This window comes from Manis javanica, chromosome 9, assembly GCF_040802235.1.
Source record: "Manis javanica isolate MJ-LG chromosome 9, MJ_LKY, whole genome shotgun sequence".
Lineage (NCBI taxonomy): Eukaryota > Metazoa > Chordata > Mammalia > Pholidota > Manidae > Manis > Manis javanica.
Window position 1 is genome coordinate 117,691,692 of NC_133164.1, and position 21,209 is coordinate 117,712,900.

The window sequence follows — 21,209 nt, forward strand, 5'->3', positions numbered from 1 at the left end:
TTGCATATTTGAAGAAAGTTGCTGTGGTTTTCGGCATTGCCCTGGTCTTTTACCATGACTCCCAGAGACCTCAAAGACCTGATAGCAACTATTTTATGTTGAACAACAGATTATATGACAAGGGAAACTAAGAGAAACAGAAAAGAAGAAAACTCACAATTGAGCATTTTAAGTAAAACGTTGAGTATTGATTACATGATACAAAATTACATGAGCCTAGAAACTCATTTTGGAACAATTTTTCCAAATATATCCACAATTATTTATGAGGACAGAGGCTATGTCTGTCTTTTACTGCTCTGTCTTTGGTAGTACATAGGAAAGAATAAACATTTGTTGAAAGAACAAATTACAAGGAAATAATCACCACTTTTGTATTAATGGCTTAAAACACCTTTTCAGTTCCTAGGAGATGGGCTTAGAGATGACTGCCAGGAAGGCACACAACACCCACTAATATTCTGAATTTTGCCTAAATCACATTTACATCTATCCAGGCTATTCACACAAACCAATAATCTGCTGGATACATTCTCTTATGCTTCTTTGTTTTTACTGAAAGCACAAAACCTAAAGGATTTTCTGGGAAGTCTGTGACCCTAAATATTTGTAATTAAGTTTAATTTCAGTGTTAAAGAAATAACTCCTTTTCATTTCTATCCAAAATTTTAGAACTTAAATTGCAAAAAGTAACTAGGCATATTTAAACATAGGGTTTCACATTCCTAATTCCTTGGCTTGCCTCTGTGGTAAAAAATGATATAAATTCTAAATGAAGTGGGAAGAAAAATAAATTGGATAAACAAATGTTTTAATTTGGGGTCTATTGTTGTGTGTGTCAGTTATGTTCTAAATATGCCCCATGTGTAACGCATTTAATCTTAATAATCCAGTGAGATGGGTGCCATCATCCTGGAATCAGACAGCACAGGAGCAGAGGTTAAGTGATTTACTAACCTGACACAGGTGAATCGTGAAACAATGAATCCAGGCAGTGTGACCAGCCTCCCAACTGCACATTTTGCAGCCACTCTGCAGGGACCCAGGGCCTCTGTTGGACTCCCATGGAATCTGTACATAGCTAACATGCTTGCCACTTTGACCAGAGGTGGCCTATTTGAACCAGCTAGTCTGCATGTTTCATAGTTGTGTGGGATCAATTTTTTGGATGTTATTTCTGTACCAGACAATACTCATTAACAGATATGACTGTGGTATAAGATATGAAAAACAATAAAAATCAATGTTTGCATAAAGTTTTATTTAGTCATAATATACCCACCATTTGATGCAATTTAAAAAAACCCCCTTCAGACTCTAGATTCCTGTTTTACTGGCAGTGAACGTGAGGGGTGGTTGTGCTGTGTCAACATGATGATTTAACAGTTGATCAAGGACTCAAATCCAATTAATTCATATTTTAAAATGATCAGGTTTTACAAAATATATCAAACCAGTGACTCTTAGATTCTCCATCTATAAGGGAGATTATAATCCGATCTACATTATAATCCGATCTCTCTCAAATCTGTTTAAAATTCAGTTTTTATAATTATGAGTAATTCAATTTAATGAAAGTTGAAAACATTTTGTGGGAGATCAGCTTAAGTGGTCTTCTTTGCATGCACAGAGAACTATTCATGTCACAAACACCCAAAGATGAACAGCAAAAATAATAAATGATTACATATGTTTTCAATTAATTTATTTTAGAAAAACAAAGGTTTACAATCAGTGCTAAAGGCAGGATATCATGAATTCAACAAGTTAGTGATACAGACTTTCAAAAACCTTTATAGATTAGTCCAAAGTAGAAAATTATTTTTTGCTCACTCTTGGACTCAGTCACATTCAGAAAAAATATATATTTATAAAAATAAAATGGCAAACCTAATCACACCAGTTAATTGATAGTCTTAATATCCCACACTGGTTTATTTGAATAATTTCTGCATAATAAGAATAGCTGAGTGATTTTTCCCTGTCCCACCTCCATATCATATGAAGCAATGATGAAAATACTTAAAATACTTTCGCCAAAACCAAAAGAGCCCCTGAAACAAACACAAGAAACATTAACAACAAAAATCCACTGAACAAAAACTATATAACTAATTGTTTAACCACCCATGTGGACCCTCCCTTCAACCTCTAAACATTTGGCTCTTAATGTTAATTCTAAATCGCATACCAGGAAGCACTACATGTGAGGAAGAAAATGAAAATTCCAAGTCTAACAGACTTCAAACCAGTTTCAGATAATACTAGCTAGAGAAACAGTAATATATACAATGAAACAAAGACTGCAAGCTATAATGGGGTGCACAACTTATCAAAAACATGCATTTTCTCTCTTTGAAATATCTTTACATACTGTCTGAGCACCAGACAGTGCAAGCATCTAGGGCTTTGAATTTTAGAAGTCTGAGACAGAACTTTATTACAACTGAAAGAAGGCAAAATTCCAGCTTATTGAAGGATATTCCCCCACCATCAATAGATAATCATAGTAAGATTCACCACTGAATTAGGATATCTGTGCTCTTCTACTAGATTAAGAAATCTACCTTTATTTTGAAGTAATTTTTCCTGAAATGACAACAGTATTCCTGGCAATACGGTATTACATTAAAGGGAATAGCATACTAGTGAATCTAAATTTTAAACTTGTTTTGTAAGAAGTCTGACAATATTCTAGAGACAAATAAAAAATTTTTAATACAAAAAGGAAGAAACTTATTTACTTGCAAACCATCTACACATTTCATATTCCTAAGATACTCTTTGAAAACACAAATGCAATATAGAGTAACAGTATAGAGGTGTTAAAAAGCTAACAGAGAACTGAGGCATTAATCTACAGACAGCAAAATCTCAAGAATACAAAGGTCATCAGACTTTTGTTTGGTAATATATACTGAGCTTTATGCTATTTTTTCCCTCCTACTGAAAGCTTTCCTTTATAAGTGATGCTTGACAAAAAACAAGACATGCAGATGATGGACATCCAGGAAGTGATAAACATGAAAAAAAAAAAAACACAATACTTACTACAATTTCCTACTGTCACTGGTGGCAGCTAAGCTTTAACTTCTTTATAAAACTGAGACTCAAGTGAGGCGTCTGTATTGATCTATGCTTTTCATGGCTGCAAAACAAGCCTGACCACTGGGAACATTAATATTCACCTTCCACAAGAATCCTCACTACTCTCTGGAGAGGAATCTACCTGTTAAATTGATAATATTTATCTTCGATTTCCATTTAAAAATATTTCATTCTAGTACTTCCTGAAATTCTGTGACTGCATATGTGCTTTATTATAAAAAATGAGTGCCAAACATTGAGGGTAAGTACTTAATTATTATATACTAAAAGAGCACATGGATACAATAAAACAATTACCAGTAACTCCTTATACTTAAGATAGAAAAGTTTCCTTAGTTGTGATCAGCATGGCATCAGAAATAAACAAAGGCTGCCCTTGGGGACCAAAGCCCTAAACAACTTCAGTATCAGGACCATGAATGACATGTTTTTAAAGTGATTAAACACTTTTACATGTTTGATAAAATCCTTTATATTAGATAGTTCAATCATTCAATGAATAATTACCCAAATAATAGTCCCCCAATAAAAATCCTAAATTTAGCTAAAATAAAAGCCTCAAAATAATCTACAATAAACATAATGTTACTTCAAAAAAAATGCCAGTTTATCTAATCCTTGGGATGAGGTCATTGGCTAAATGGGTGACAGAATTAAGAGGATGGGGAAAGGTAACTAGCAGATCTCTTTAATCACTACTCATGAATTTTACTGACAGGCTGATTACATCACCATTACTGATTTTTGAACACACACATGCCCAAGAGATTACATAATAGGTGTTATGTCAATATAGTTTATATGTATGTATGTCAACAATTTTATAAGATCTTAAATTACTGTAAAGTTACCATATCATAAACATAAAAATATATATTAGTTTTTAAAAAGCTACAGGTGCTTTTCATCAAAGCAAATTTTTCGAAGAAATCCCAATATATAAAATAGGGATGAAAAAAAGTAGGCTATTCTGGCTAAAGCAGGGTAGAAGTAACACAGACCTGGCCCTTCCTGCCGTGACCTCGCACACCCCTGATAGGGTGTCCCAGGGTATGGCTTGAAATCACTGCTCTAAGAAAATCCTGTTCACATTGAAAAGATTAAACACAAAACCATTTTTTCCCCATTATCTAGGCTCATATGAAAATCTTACAATGCAACTGAGTAAAAAGTTAAAAAGTAACATTTTCTCTCCTTTAAAAATAACAAAATAAAATTGCTATGATATATTAAAACCAATTTACTTTTAATGTCATTATCTTAACTTGATCCATGAAAAAGTTAGTTCTCCTTCAAGTGCCTAAATTTTAAAGACTTAATTTTGTCCATGTAATCTTATCCAAAATACATGAGTAGAATGGATGGTAGGACGTGGAGGTATCACTGTTCTGTAACAAACATGTATCTTCTGTCTGACTTACCTATTTAAATATTCTGTCCATTTTGTCAAAATATTCAGACAGAGAGACATGCAAATAGAAGTGATCTTTTATAACAAATCTATAAGGTAAACGTCGGTGGAATGTTTTGATTTTGTTTTGAAGAAATATTTCATCTCTTTGCTCCCAACATCTCCCCATTCATGGCAGAACTATTTTAATCCATGCAGTTGATACAAATACCATGTTCTCTTCTCTAAAGATCATGATTAAATGCCTAAATTCAATAAATAGACTCTTTAATAATAGTTTGAAATCCTATCCAACATTTTACACTAGTGAAGTCTCAATCTTTCTTCTTTTCTAATACATCTTTGGGTTCCTGCACGGTAGGCACTGGCGAGTCCCCGCTCCTCGGCTCCTGCTGCTCTCTGCTCTCTTCCGGTGGTTCTTGGCTTTCGGTTTCACTTTTGGACACTTCGTACCGTTCCTCTATATACCCTCCATCTGTGTCAGCTGTGTAGATGCCGTAGCACATGATACTGATGACACCCAGTGGCAGGCCAAAGAGAAAGCAGCCCATGAGTGGCGAGCTCTTGAATATAGACTGTGGAAGAATAATTACAGTTGAGCTCCTCTCAGATGTATCCTGATATAAGATGCATGAAAGGGTTTAAAACTACGACAGATTTTTAACTCTTCCTGCCATCCGACTTGCTTTCAGTTCCAGTGAATCAATGTCAGTATTTCTGCAGTAACTACTGTGTTAAAGATACTGTAAGATAAAATCGTGTGTGTGTGTCTAATTAGCTACTAGCAGCAGCAAAGGTCACCAACCTTTTCTAAAGACATTAACTTTTCCCTCCATTAACCACACAAGTCTCTCTGAGAAGGCTACTAAGTGCTCAACAGCTTCAGACTTCTATCCTGGGCTATAGGAATCTGCCCACTGAGAAGGCTACTTATTTACTATAAAGAAGGTATAAAACAAGTACCAAATGATTTCACTCATCTGTGGAGTATAACAACAAAGCAAAGACTGAAGGAACAGAACAGCAGCAGACTCAAGGAATCCAATAATGGACTAACAGTTACCAAAGGGAAAGGGGCTGGGGATGGTAGGGGGGAAAAGGCGGGGATAAGGAGATTAAGGGGCAATATGACTAGCACACATAATGTAGCGGGGGGCACGGGGAAGCCAGTGTAGCACAGAGAAGACAAGTAGTGGCTCTATAGCATCTTACTATGCTGATGGACAGTGACTGTAATGGGGTATGTGGTGGGGACTTGATAATGGGGGGAATCTAGTGACCACAATGTTCATGTTATTGTATATTAATGATACCATAATAATAGAAAAAAAGGTGTAAACATTCTCTTCACATGACATTTTAAATAATCTTTTACTGAACTGACTAGTAGTAAAGCCACAGTAACTTAGTAATTTCCCCAGTTTATATACTGTCTCCTCAGCTCCCAGAAAAGTAAAAGCAATTTTACTAAAAAGGTTTCAGCTATAATATACTCTGTGGATTGTGACTATAACTCTTTAAAACTACAGACAAATTCAGAGGAGAGCAAGGTGACTTTGGGTCATTTAAGAACGAGTAGGAATGAGGCAGGCCAAGGCACAGCATGAGGACCCGGGAGGCTCATGCAGCATTCAAACCCAACGAGAGCATCGAGGTAGGCAGAGTATTCCAATATGGGCCACTGGAAAAGGGAAGGAGAGGGATCAAAACTGGTTATTTTAATAATACTAACTGTGTACTGGTGTATGTGACGGCCGGGGACAGGGCAGGAGGAAGTGAGGACACCGAGCAGAAGCTAGGGCATCAGCCAGACGCATGTCGCATGGGTCCAGTGAAAACAGAGAAAGGTCACTAACGAACTGAAGGATGCACGTAGTGAGTTGAAGAAACTAGAATTTAATTTCTCACCAACAGAAGGAGGCTAGTTCTATTCTGATTATTGTTTTTGGCCATAATGGATGGTAGTATCCACGGAGTAATTCAAGATAGACAACTAGATCTAACTTTGGGGCTCAAATTTAGGAAGGCCTCTGCTGTCGAGCTGACTGGGAGCTGAAGCAGGGTTCAGACTGCACGACTGAACAGAACAGGAGGACGGACTCTGAAAAGCACTTCTAAGTCATGCTAGCAAGTAATTCCCTTAACTTACCAGTCACACAGAAATGAATAATTAGAGAAATTCAAATTCCACCTAATGAATGTATTGTCTTGAAATAAATATGAAGTAGTTCTTACCTTGCAAACTAAAAAGATGTCTTTTTACCTAATCCTTTGAAATTCAAAATTTTACCTTAGACATAAAGAACCCATATATCAATATTGTCAGTTATCAATAACACTAACCAATCAAAACTTACCACAATAGTAGATTTGGCATCAAATACTATTCTTTTCAGCCTTTGCAAAATACTATCACCTCCTTGAGCCTTAAATTTAACAGGAAAAAACAAATTGTTATTAGTACTTCATTTTTTTTGTTTTATGATCTTACAATTGCAGGTCAAGGTTTGATTACAAAACGTTATGTAAAGCACCTGAAAAAGCCATACAGTAAACTGTCACCACTTCTGTTCCACCTCCCTCCTGCTTCCCTGCATGCGCACACAGCGTTGTCCTCCCAAGAGTCTGTCCTCCCTATTCACACCCCAGAGTCCTGACCTAGGCTCACCCACCCCAAGGCCAGGGTTGCCCATGCCTGCGTCTAGTGGGGAAGACTCCCTGAGGGTGGAGCTCAGAAAGAACAAATGTGCTGGAAGGCAGGGAGAGGAAAATTCCCCATAAAAATCAATCAAATCACTGCCTTTAGCCACCCTATGTCTGGCTCATTCCCTGACCTTCCAAGCTGTATGAAGCAGAAAGAGTTCTTTGTTGCTCAACAGTTTGAGCTGGGTTTCAGGAACATGAAAATAAAGGGGTTCTCATTCATACAGGTGAATTTCATTTCAATGTGCTATTTTCATAAGTATAAAATTCCTTAATGTGATTTTAGAGTTTTTTCAAAGAAATACTTGCTACTCTGAATCAACTTTCAGATAAGGTCTGTATAAAGCTGAAATAAAACTCTCACAAAATAATTAGACTTCATGAAAGCACAGAAGTCTCCTATTTTCTGTTTTGTTCTAGTCTACTGAATGAAGATGCATGCTAGTCAAACCTGCTGAAGTGATTTCATGACCTGCTAACTCGGGCTGCACCCCCCAATTTGAAAAACATTGCAGTGTGATTTATAGAAAAATCCAAGAAAGTTGAGAATACCAATTCATTATTTCTGAGAAATATTTTATAGGATTATATTTGGAACTTACTACTGGGGCTCTGATTCTCAACACACTTCCTTATCTCTTAAACTGTGGTCTTATTCACAGGTTTCCTTAGAAAAGCAATCTGAGTAACTTACTCTAATTGTACTCTTGAACCCAGGAAGGCACACAAAACCAGGAAGCTTACTATCAAGAGAGTTCTGTACACTGCAGACCTCTTAGTATCCACAGCCCCCTGCTGGTAAATGCCAACAGTACCTCCCAAACAGTGACAGCCAAAAATACCCTGAGAGGAACCCTTAAAGGGACGTTCCCACCCACCAGCAGCCTCTACCAGACAGAACCTTCTGTCTCAGAGAATGACTCCATCTGTAACTAAGAAGCAAGGTGTCTGGAGGCCTGTCCCCTCCGACAGGGGACAACTCTTCCATTTAGAATCATAAGGGAATAATTCATTTCTCCTCTCCCTCCTCCCGTCATCCCTTTGAAATGGAAGTGAACAACTTACTTCTACTGTGCCGTCCAAAATGTTATTAATGAACTGGACCATGTCTTCAGCATTCTTAATCTGTCTATCTAGTAAAAAGTATTGTTGGTTTGAAGTATTCAATACAACCACAGTTGGGACTTTCAATTCACTAAAAATAGAAAAACAAAGAAATAAAAATACCCTTTAAACGCAAGATAACAAGATATTCTGCTATTTATTTTGTATTATGTCTAAGCAACTATAATTACAAACGGAGAGAGCTATGTTAACAGCTTTGCCTCCCTGTGCCTACATGAAGAAAATTTCAAAATCTGCATCAGTTTAAAAAATAGCTGAGTCAAGATTGCATGAAAAACATTCTAATATACCTTATGAAACAGCTGAGTATTCACAAACTTAAGGATAAAAATTACTATGTATGACATCTCAATTTCTGGGCAGTATTATTCCTTGCCACAAATCTGTTTTAAATTCCATCACTGTTAATCTTATACAACGCACTGCAGTTCAGTGGCACTCAGGAACTAGCACGGGAGAGGCATGCGCTCTGGAGCCACACAGTCTGCGTTCATACGTGGGGCTTTCCCATAATTTAGCTTATTAAGGCTCAGGTTTTTCATTTCCAAGTGAATAAAGGGTGAGTGGCAGGTACTTCAAGTTAAATATTCAGCACAGTACCCTGTACGTACTGGATGTTTAATAGACACTATTACAAACCCTCTGAGCTCCGTTAGCTCCCTGTATAGGCCGCCCCATCCTCCGCAAGTGCTCCAGTGACACACTGGACATCAGTTCAGTTCACAGACAGAAAATTATAATCTTACCAAGATGTGTCATTGAATTGAAATACTCAAATTTCTTTTCTTTCAAGGATAGGTTTTTGTGTAATCACAAAGGAAGGGGCTTAATTCCGTATGTCACCTCCACATTAGTTTATGGTTATTTGTCTGTATGAAAGTATTATGCAAAAGCATAAAAACTCTACAGTGGAAACAATTCACGCCACTATATCACCACCACATAAGTGACCGAGTCCAGAAGATTGCTGTATTGCTCATCATTTTCTATCCCTTCCCATGCCACGACCTCTTCCCAGTGAGGCAAAACACGCTCATCTGCCTCTGGGTGTTGGCTTAGCCATGTGACTTGGTCAAGGGAAAGGTAACAGAAGGGACTAAAGCAGAGCCTTGAAATGTGTTGCATGGCTGGGTTTGCCCTCTTGTGTTTCTGGAACGACCATGAGAAAATATCCCCCAGTAAAATATCCTGACAGGGTCAAGAACATGGAATACATGTGCAGTGGACCTGAACCTAGATGACAATTTACAGCCACATTTAGCTGTGCCCAGCCAAGGTCAGCCAAGCCCAGACAAGAATAAATGATAACTATTCTTAGCCATTGAGTATAAAGGTAGTTTTTTATCCAATTATTTATTGGATATAAGGGTGGTTTATTAGGCAATAGTTAAATGACTGTGTAGTTTATAAAAATTTTTAGCTTTGTTCTTGTTTATAAAAATCTAAAAGGCAACTTTTTTGATATATAGCAGTTTATTAGTTAAAATACTGCATGAGTAGCAAAAAAAAAAAAAAAATCCGTGGAATGGATTAGAATCTGACCTCCCCATAAAAATACTCCTTATGAAAAAGTTAAGTACTCAACTCAACTAGAAACTGTTTTGAAATAATTCAGTTAGAATATTGATGGAAAATAACATCTCATGTTCCCTCTTAATTATACTCACAAAAACCCAATACAAAAATAATTTAATAGACCAAAGGTCTAATTGTAACCTATTTACTTTGAGAAAAAATAAAAAACAATGCTGCAGTGTAATTGTTTATTATTAATTTGCCCTAAGTAAAAACATTTTATGCCTCAATACCTATTAAATTTGACTAATTTATCTGATGATACTAATGTTACACTGGTAAGAGCTTTTGGAGTAAGAGAGATCTGGATTTGAGGGCTGGATCTCTTTAACTTACTTTTTGGGCATCCTTTGGCATATTATTAACTTCATTGAGTTTCTTCTACGAAATTTCAATTTCCTCATCTACATAAAATGGAAATAATAACAGCACTTACACCTCACTGAGTTACCATAAAAGTCCAAAAATACACACTGACCACCTACTCCAGTGTTAGCCACAGTGTAAATGCTCATAGGACTTTCCACTATTATTATAGAACCATCATAATACACTTTGCTCTCAAACAAAAGCAAAATATGAATAAACAAAAAAAACAAAAACAGGAATTGGTAGTAGAGGTTATTGTTCTTTGACTATAACTGTAGCTCAATTTTTCCACTATCTCACAACTCACATTAGAAATAATACCCATGAAAGGAATGTCCATCAAACTCTTGATACTCTGAATACTATCCAGGATCAAGGAGTTGTATATTGGACCCGAACTGCTTTGGCCTCTTGCAAACAGTGTTTTACTGAAACACTATATTGGCTTGCCTCAAAAGGGCATTATAAGAAATGGCTGTATCACAGTCCCTATTATATACACACTGTAAAAAATCTTATTAAAAATACATTTCTGTTATAGAGTGCCCCTGTTTATGAGATTATATAGCATAGCTATATAAGTTTCTGCAAGGTCAACTGTATTCCTACTTATAAACAATAGTTATTTTATAGGCAATGGGAAATGTACAAGTAATGTTTTCTACTTTGATTATTAAAAATTCAGGGCCCAATTTTTCAAGTACCCTTAGTAATTGTATAGATTCTTTATTTCTGTTTGTTTTGGTTTATTTATTATGTATTATATCTGCTAATTTATATCATTGGTAAACTCAAATTATTATTGGAATAACAGGGATAATAAATTGAATAAAAATGAATAAAGGTAATTCTACTTTATAATTTCAGGCTTTTAACTAAAAATTATGAACCTTGTTTTGGGTTTCTAAGTTCAGTTTTTATTTCCCCAGTGTTCCTACTTGGAAAATGGAAGATACTATTGAACCTAATACGCTACAACAATGAATGAAGGCATCTGCTAAGTCTGTGCCACCACACCAAGCTGGAGAAGACCCAAACACTGCACAGTGTTGCGACCTTCAGCTGGCCCTCAATGCCTCTGGACAAGTTCCATCTCTACAGAGCTTTCTCCACCTTTGCTCCAGGGGCTATTTTGAAGTTCCACCACTCTCTCAAGCCCCACTTTCCTACCACCTCTTGTATTTACTATTATGCTTTGCCTGAAATGACCTCTCTGCATTCCTCATTCAACTAACTTAACCTTTAGAACTTAATTACTGCCTCCTCTGGCAAGCGTTTTCTGAGTCGTCTACCTTAGTGTGCACTGGGGTGTTTCCAGAGCTATTACACAGACATTTTGAGACAGTTCTCTAACTATCCTGTTGTATGACCCAGTGGACTATAGGTTTTTGAAGACAGGAACTCTAATTTATGTTTTTTGTACCAACAGTAGCAAAACAGCATATGACATACTGTCCAACCAAGAGGGTAGGTTCTTATTTGATTAATTCAGCATAGGTATGGGAAGTGTTTTCTAATATCAACTTTCTGAAGTGACAAATCAGATCTTTACATCAGACAGATAATGTATGAAATTATTTTAAATATGCGTATTTCCCTAGTTATTTCAGTCTGTTAAAATAAATTCTAGAATAGCAATTAATTCTTAAATGCTAAACATTTTCTACTTAAGTTCCATTTATTCATTCAAACTGAACTTAAGGTAAGGTGTGCATTAAACACAAACTAAAACTTTATAAGTTTTTGAATGATGTCTTCATTTCAAAATATGATAAATTATTAACACTGAATTGGGAGATAAATTTTCATAATATAGAGCAATATTAAACAGATTTCAAATATAAATTTAAGAACTAAAATAAAATATTTAGTGGGAGAATATCTGTACTAGCATATACCTAAGGTTTGCTGTTTCTTTTAGCTATTAGTCCTTCTATTTATAAGCAGAAATTTAAAATTGATAGAATTGATAGCAAAATCATTTAGTCATTTAGCACTTTACTTACTCCATCAGCAAGGTATTTATATAGTCATTTCCATCCATATGGCCAAACTGAAAATCCCTAACAAACAACCAAAAAATAAAAAATGAAAAAAGAGAGAGAGCAATATTATATATATATAAAGTAAATACAAAGAACTGAACTTTGGGACTTGGTAAACATGTAAATACTGTAAATATTTAACATATAAGCTACACAGAATAAACTTAAAAAAGGCCATGCAAAAATGTAAAAAAAAAAGTGAATTTTACTGGCTTTTGAGATACAAGTACACACAGGTAGAATTACATAAATTCTAAGACATTTCTACTTGGTGTGTGTGTATATATATATATATATATATATGTATATATTTAAAAGGCAGGGCAATATAAGCTTTTCTAACTAATATGTTTAAGAAAAATTACCCACTTAGTTTTAAAAAGGAGTAATCAGAAGATGCTCATACTATTAACAGCAGATATATAAATACATTATCACTGATAGATCATTAGAAAACCCAGAATAAAAAGGGATACTAAATAATGTAACAAATTAGTACTGACTGCCTCTTATGACAGCAGCACGTGGAATGATTTAGTACACAGCAAAAAGCATCACTCATTTTTTATATTCTATTGTTGAGTTCCTATTACAACCATCATCTGTCTATATCTGACTTGTGATTAATCATTATCTCAAATGTGTGAGTATAGGTGGGTATTATTTTCTTACCACAAACTTACCCTAAATCCTATCAAGCAGCCAGTATGATGCAGTATTTTTTTTTTCTTTTGCTTGTAGGACATATATCAAAATTCAGTTCAGGCAATTCACACTGATAAGCAACATTTTATAAATTCACTCCAACAACTTGATTTACCTTAGAGTATATAAAATACTACTACTTTTGTTTTACTATATTACAAAACATAAAGATAAAGGAATCTTCCAGAATGAAGCCACCTACCTGTGGAACTGGTCTCTGTAATCTCTAGCAATTTCCTGAATAATTGACTTTAATCTGTAGAAGAACGAACACATAAATATTTCATTGCTTCACTTGAAAAATATATAATTATTCAATTATAATATCTGCTGCTTTTTCTAATACTGCAGGAAAAGAAAGATACTGTATTAAGTTTACCTGAAGCCATGTAAAGTCTGAAATAGGTGATATTTAAGCTTAAAACTATTTCAAGGCACTATACCTGGTATGTTCAATTGATGTATTTTTCTCATCAATAATGGCAATAGCCACAAGCTTTCCTGAAATTAAGAATGACATATTTGAATTCAGTAACCTTCATTACACAAACTTTTCAATTATTTATTAGTTGTGAATTGAGAACTAGTAAATATTGTCTTCAGAATTTAATTCCAGTTATCCTACAAATTATACTGAGTAACCAGTGAATTAGTTGACTCCAAGTGCTCCCTCCCACCTCCCATCTATCTCTAAGATTTAAATACTATTTAACAATTTATGTATTCAAATTGTATTTTTTTTCACACAGCCCACAAACTAAAATAAGTAGTCGTTGAAAGTTAAAACTATAAGGAATGAGTTGGTAAATTTACTATTAATTACTGTAGCTCTAAAAGAAAGGCAGATAATAAGAGAATGATTTTTACATTGCTGTTCCCTTTGGTACCATGGATCATTACTTGCCAGTAATACACTAAAATTTACATAATCCTAAACAGAGCAGTAGTCACATTCATCTCTGGTATCTGCTAGGAAGGCAGGGTGACAGAGTCACCAGAGCGCTGGCAGTGAGGTCAGGGAACCAGACATGCGGACCAGTAGCAACTATTAGCTTCCACCTGGGAGAGCAGTGGGGCAACGCCACCGTTTATTCACTGAGTCACTTAAACTTAATAAACTTCAACTTATTTTAGAAACTAACATCCATTTAGAGTTATTGGGGTAGTTGAATGAGATTACATGCACAAAAATACTGAGACAGTTTCTGACTCAGAGTAGGTATAAAATACAAATGCAGGATTAAATCTACAGTATTTCAGTACCATCCCCCCTCTTACTCTCTAATTCCATGCTGCTCCGACACATCTTTAGATTCCACACAATCTTGCCTCTTCTAACTCTCAGCTGAAAATAGTTCACAGTGTTTACTTCCCCTCCTGAAATATTTCATTTACTGTTCAGTGTCTGGGTTTTATTGTGCTTCTTTCATTTTCAAGTGCTTCAGGAGTTTCTTTCAAAATGCCCACACCATGCAGGGAGGGCATCTTCCCACAGGGGACAGTTTCTCATGAATTGATTTCACCATCACCGAGTACCAAGCATGCAGCTGGCACAGGGCTAGTTCCCAAAACCACAGCTAGCTTTTCACTCGTGGAAAGCACAGTAGAGTAGGAAAAATAATACACAACACATAAATATAATTTATATCACACAAATAGATGTGTGGTTAACAATTAGAAGAGTTTCGAAGGAAAGGAACATGATGTTATAAAAGAGTGTGATGGTAAACTAACATGGTTGGAGGGGGGTCAGCAAAAGATTTTCCTAAGGAAACATTTGATCTGACTTTGACAAATGAACAGAGATTAACTACATGTTTCCATGCCAAAAAAACAAACTATGTAAAGGTGCTTTGGTGCAAGGTGCATAGCCTTTTTAAGAAACTGCAGTCAGTGGGGCTGTTACTATCCCGGCTCTGTTTTCCCTTTTAGTATCAGTTCTATTAGTAAACCCTCTTTGGTTAATCTTTGATTCACATACAAAGTATGTTCTTTGGTAACATTAATCTATATTCTCATAAAGCAGGACTGGCATTTAGGGTCTAAAGACGGAATGAAATTATGAAATTCATTTCCTACAGAATCAGATTTAAGTATTTAGTTAAGGAGAAATTCTGTAGAGTGATGGAGAGTTGTGTATTCGCATATTACCAGTATCTCCGAGTTCATACAGGAGGAAGCCATCCACAGTAAGGTAATTCTGAAACCTCTCCCTGTTGATCCAAGATGACAGATCACCATCTTCATACTCTTAAAAAACAATACAAATTTAGTAAGTTCTGGGTAAATATAACTTTAAAATACTTACAAGCTTCCAATCTAGCAATATATATAAAATGCCTTGACACAGGATCATCATCTTGAATTCACAAATTTCATTTTTAGAATCTATTCTAAGCAAACAATCAGATGTACAAAAGCATTAATGCACAAAGCAATTCTTCACTATGGCATTATTAAAAACAGCAAAATATAAATAATTAAAGGAAATAAATGAATTATCCTAAACAGGGAATAACTTAAATAATTGAGAAAGTACCTATTGAGAAAGACCACTTATAGATTTTTTAATAGTAATTAAGTGGCAAAGCAGACCACAACACAGTATTATAGCATGACTGTTAACATTTTATAAAATAAGGTATAAAAAAACTGACAGAATGATAAAATAAAGGCATATATTCCTACTAAATAGTTGTCTTGGGTTGATAGTTATCCTTGGATGATGGTATTATTAGTCATTTTCTGTCATTTGCATTGCTAAACAAAACATTTTCAAGTTATGAAACCTATAAAGTAAGTGACATAACACCAATCTGACAGTATTTATTATGGATTTGGATAACAAACTAAAAAAGTAAACAGAGAACCAGAAGTTGATATCTGGGCCACAATCTCCATTATAGGTCACAAAAGTGATAAATCTGAAACTCATTGAAAAATAAACTGTTGTCTTGAACCCCTATCCCAATGCTTTGAAACTCATTAAGAACACTAAATATTAGAATAAGCATTCAAAGTAAATCCTTTGTTTTATCTGAAGTCTTCAGGTAGGTTCTAAATACTAACTAGTGCATGTTAAAAAATGTGCTGTCCTTTCCAATAGCTATAGATCCTTCATGTATCCTGAGCGCGGAGGCCACCCACGAAAGCTGGAGAGATGCCGAGGGGCAAGTCCTCAGCCGTGCTCACAGAACACATTCAAGTGTGACCAGACACGAGCGGGCTTTCTCCAAAAAGAAGCAAAGTGACTTTCTGAGTTAAGAAACTCATAACTGAACTAGAACAACGGATTATTGTCACTTGGGGGAAAAAAACCTCTTTGATCTTCTTTATTTATAAAATAGTAAGAATACTGATCTCAAAGGATTGTTGTAATGATTAAATAAGACAATATGCACCAAGTGCTCCTCATATGAAGAGTGTAGTAAGCAATGAGCAAAGAGCAATACAACGGAATCGGTGCAGATATGCATTATTTTTCCTCCAATTTTCATAGTGCAAGTCCCTCTTAACTCCCTTTTTAAGCCTGATATCTAATACAGATATTCAATAAATATCTAATGAATGAGTGAATCAGAAAATGAATGAACTTGAGACTTAATTATACATCTATTCCTTTTACTAATAACATACTTAGTTATCTCCTTTGTAATTTCAGGATATTAACTTATCTGCCCTACTCCGTACCCTCACAAATTTGGTGAGGATAAAATGAAAATCAAGTTAAGTACATACAGTACCTGCTGTATAAAATAAAACAAATAAGTGGTCCTTATATATATAGCAAGAAATAAAATTCAGTTCTCACATTTAAAGACAATGAAGATAAAAGACTTTAGTCTTCGCAACATGACTGTCAAGACAATTAAAATACTCCCTTTAATAAAACAAAACAATAAAAATATTCCTTTTATTAGATGTTTTTCTATTCCTGTGAATTACTGGAACAATTAAAACTTTACAGCTCTCAAGTCATTCTAGTTTCTTTTGTTATAAAATAACAATACCCTAAAATGTTTCTGCAATGAATAAAATGTTTCCTATCTGTACTCTCCAACATGGTAACCAAAAGCCACAGAAGGCTACTTAGTATTTGAAATGTAGCTAGTGGGAAGGAGAAAATAAATTTTTAATTTGTATTAAACTGTAATTTAGAATACTACCAAGACTGCTGTTAGGCAACATTGCATTCACATTTGCTTTTGATGGGGCTGTGTGGTATCTAATAGATGTCCAGTTTCCCTTGAAATTTAAAATATCTCCTAGTGCCAGTGAATTTGCTGCACTGCCCGAGGTACCTCAGAGCACAGTTTAGAAACTGTGTGGGTAGGTATTTGATAATGCCAAGGAATTACTGTTAATTCTGTTAAGTGTTATAATAGCATATGATTATCTAAAAAAAAAGTTCAAACTTTTTAAGAGATACATAATGAAACACTGGCAAAATGACACTGGGACTTAAAATACTTCAACAAAGAAAAAGTTGTTGAAGCAGATAGCAAGGTAAAGTCTTAGTAATTCTCTAACCCAGGTGATGGTAAGTATGCAAGGTTTTATTATTTTATCATTCTTTTAACTATGACATGTGCTTGATCAAATAAAACATTTTAAAAATTAAGCAAGGGTTTCCTAACATCATGAGGAAATGTTGAATAGCAGGTTAGTGATTACTTCTGCCAGGACGGGCGAGAAGACCTAGAGTAAGATCCACACTACGACGATGTTTTACTTATTCACCTTTATGTGTGTCTGAAATGTTAGATTGTTTTTAAAATTAATTTCGAATATTTTTTTAAAGTAATATACAGAAATTGCATAGGGCTCACTTCTTAAAAAGGCTAGTGACCTGACAAAAAAAACCAAACTTATTGTGGGCAAAACCCAGAATGAAAGATGACTAGGTGAAAAGCTGAAGTTGAAGGGTAAGAAAACCCGTCACTCATTCAACTAAGGTAATCGGTGGCTGCATTTACTACATCTTCCTTCAATACCTAAGTCCTGTAATAGACACAGCATTTTGATTTTTAAATGTTTATATGATTTAAAATTCTGGAACTTACCATCATAAACAAAGTAAGTTTCATCTTTGAAAACAAGCACAGCGGGCATTTCCTTCAGTGTCACATACTGCAAAAATGAGAAGTGTAAATAACTTACCACTAAAAATATTTCACCTGTTGGCTATGATTTCAAAGATATTAGAAAAAAAATTAACAATAACACCGTTACAAGCAGTTAACAAGTGCGAGGTCAGTCCCAAGCTCACACGAGGACAGGCCTGACATCTCTTCACACCTCCCCTGGCACAGTGCTCCGTCTGCTGTGGTGAAAACCACGAACAGTCTCACAGTTGATAGACCTAATGCTATCTCAGGAAGTAGAAATGAGAGGCACTCTGAGAAGAGCAGGGACTAAGAATCATCAGAAGGTAGGTGCAGTCCTTCCCCAACACTCCCAGGCTGACAGCGACCCCATTGCTTTACCTGGGAGTCGGCATCCTCTGTAAAGTAACAACACCGAGTCCTCACCTAACCAGGGAGTTAGGAGAATCGGATTAACATATGTGGGAGCAGGTTTAAAATGTGAAATGCTTTATAAATGGAATTTATCATGGCAATGGATGATAATGGATTCATTCAGAAGGTACTTGCTTATACCTGTGTGGTAATTATTTCAAAATAGCAATAGAGAAATCAACATCAGAGCAAAAGAGATATAATTTGGGTACGCTACATAGACTTATCACATGAGCATGGTAAGACTGAAATATTTAATAACAAATAAGCCAGTAATTAACTAATAAAATAAAAATAACAATAAAAATAAAGACAGCTGTCCTGAGAAGATTAAAAAGGGGCTGGGGGGGTGAGGTAAGGAGGCATGTCTTAGGTAATACATATTTCACAAAGGTGCTTAGAAAGTACTTTTTACCATTCAGCATTTCTCTCTCTCAGGGATATCCCTGAGACAGACTTACTATAATATTACTAAATAGCTGAAACCTTGCAGCCATCTATTTTGACATGTTCCTCTTTCCTTGTGTACCTTTAAATCCATATCCTACATGACAATTATTTGTCTACATGCCAATTTTCTCCACCCATCTTTAAGTATCCCAAAGTCAAAAAATTGCCTCAATTCATCTGTACATCCCCTTGTTACACTTACTGGCATTTTCATAAATACTAATTTAAAGCTAAGGAAGCTCTGCATTGCCAAACATTAAAATTCAAAATATAGGGAGAACATAAAATTATGGACTTTTGTTCTTTGAGAATTCTCTGTGGAAGTAAAAAAAATCCTCATAGTAGTACTATTTCCCCAGCAGACTTTTGCAACCACTCACTCAGAAGTCAAAAGGATGACAAATACTTCTATTTGCAGGAATAAAGAATAATTAAAGAAACTAGTTGAGAAGGCTAATAATAATAATAATAATAATACCTAATAACCAAAAAGTATGTCCTGGTAGCAGATGCTGTTTGTGCCCACCCAGATGATTAAGGTTCTATGGATTTTGATCTAAGACATCCCATGGTTATATAAAGTCCAAGATGGTGTCAGGCCCCAGAGTGCAGCGAATCTCTCCTGCACTCCAAGTGAAACTGTCTGGAAAACTTCACATATGAGGGTCCATCTGTGAAGATGGATTAGAATTCTCATCTCAAATACTAAAACATGATCCACTGGACTTAGGGGACAAAAATGCATTGACAGTTCTGGTTCTAGGCCTTTACATCACCTTATGGTATCTTAAGACATTCCAGAATAGAGCTTATGACCTTTGGGACCACTGTCTGAGAATCTGATGGCAAGTATGACTCTCCTTCCACCCTGTCATCCCTTCCCAGTCAAAAGGAAATGCATATACACAAAATACCGCAAAATGATGTTTTAGACCAAACTAAGTACACCTCAATGGAAATTAAGTCATTAAAATCCAGTTTTAAATATTACCTCAGGAACCACTTCTTCTGAGGCAGAAAAGAAATATGTATATACAATTAATTCTGAAGCTGCATCTATATATTTCTCCTGTGAAGATATAAATAGAAAAAATGCGACTTTTAAGCATTAAGATCAAAATTCATCCCTCATTGAATACTCACTGCTAAGTAGCATCACGATCTCACATCCTCTTGATGTGAAGATATAATGTGGGATATAAGCAAATGAAATACATGTTTCTAAGGCAAAAGACCATTAAACTAAGTGCTTCTATACTCCTGCAAATAAAGTTCACTAAATAGAAGCTCAATTCATACGTATTAATTCAATTTGATGATTAGAGGAAGAGATGTGTATGTATACACACATATAAAATAATCTTAGAACAATGATTTTTGCTTTTAAAGTGATACTCAAACTGCATTCTGCCATCTCAAAGAGCCAAAATGCTAAAAAGCAATACAAACTTTAAATAACTACATCAATAATAGGAGAAATATTAAGACAGGCAATTATTTATTTGTTTCATGAAGGTAAACATTATATAAAAAAGTATTATTATTATAAAATAGTTAGTAATACTAAGGTATTTCCAATAACAGTAAAGCAGTTTTGAGGTTTTGGTGGTTTTGGCGATATAAAAAACTAAATTATAATACATCTGCATTTGTAGATTAAAAAATAAAGTCATCTGATACCTTTAAAGGTGACTCTCCACCTACATAAACGAAAAATACACGATGTCTCTTCTGCACATGTTCAAACATTTGCTGACTTGGAAGTGGCCGAATGAGAGCTCTGTTTGAAAACAAAACAAGCTTGCATTTGAATTAAAGATAGTACACAGTTTACTCCTATTTATATGATAGCCTATTGTGTCTAAAGTTATAAAATTTTAATGTTATATTAACTGCATTTTAAGTGTATCACCCAATCCACATAAATCTAATAAAACTATAGCCCATGACCACTCTTACACCCATATAAAAACATAGTATCCACAATTTAATCTATAGCTTTAAAAATAAGTTTCAATTACGTCCCTTTAGAGAGTAGCACCTCAGCCAATATTTTGATAGGCAAACACAGAACTATAATCCATTTAGAGTGCTCAGCTACAAACAAAACAATCCGCATGCGAATTATTTTTTTCTTTCACAAGACGATTTCACACATACTGTGAAATACCTTCCCAGTTATTTATAATACTATGTTAA

General features: G+C 35.1%; 1 protein-coding gene across 4 annotated transcripts in view; it reads right to left on the minus strand.

Annotated features, from left to right (window-relative positions):
• Positions 1 to 1,688: 1,688 nt before the first annotated feature.
• Positions 1,689 to 21,209, minus strand: part of TMX3 (thioredoxin related transmembrane protein 3) — a 38,958-nt gene continuing 19,437 nt past the window's right edge. For 3 of the 4 annotated variants that reach the window (XM_017653506.3, XM_017653507.3, XM_073213205.1), the window contains 10 exons: positions 20,691 to 20,790; positions 20,002 to 20,079; positions 18,105 to 18,171; positions 15,193 to 15,291; positions 13,485 to 13,542; positions 13,244 to 13,297; positions 12,298 to 12,354; positions 8,288 to 8,417; positions 6,877 to 6,945; positions 1,689 to 5,094 (listed from right to left, as the gene is read on the minus strand). In XM_017653506.3, coding sequence (XP_017508995.3) covers positions 4,834 to 5,094; positions 6,877 to 6,945; positions 8,288 to 8,417; positions 12,298 to 12,354; positions 13,244 to 13,297; positions 13,485 to 13,542; positions 15,193 to 15,291; positions 18,105 to 18,171; positions 20,002 to 20,079; positions 20,691 to 20,790 — 973 coding nt within the window. In that variant the 3' untranslated portion in view covers positions 1,689 to 4,833. Of the gene's footprint in view, positions 5,095 to 6,876; positions 6,946 to 8,287; positions 8,418 to 10,258; positions 10,327 to 12,297; positions 12,355 to 13,243; positions 13,298 to 13,484; positions 13,543 to 15,192; positions 15,292 to 18,104; positions 18,172 to 20,001; positions 20,080 to 20,690; positions 20,791 to 21,209 lie in introns of those variants that run through there. The other variant, XR_001852149.3, reaches the window with a different exon arrangement.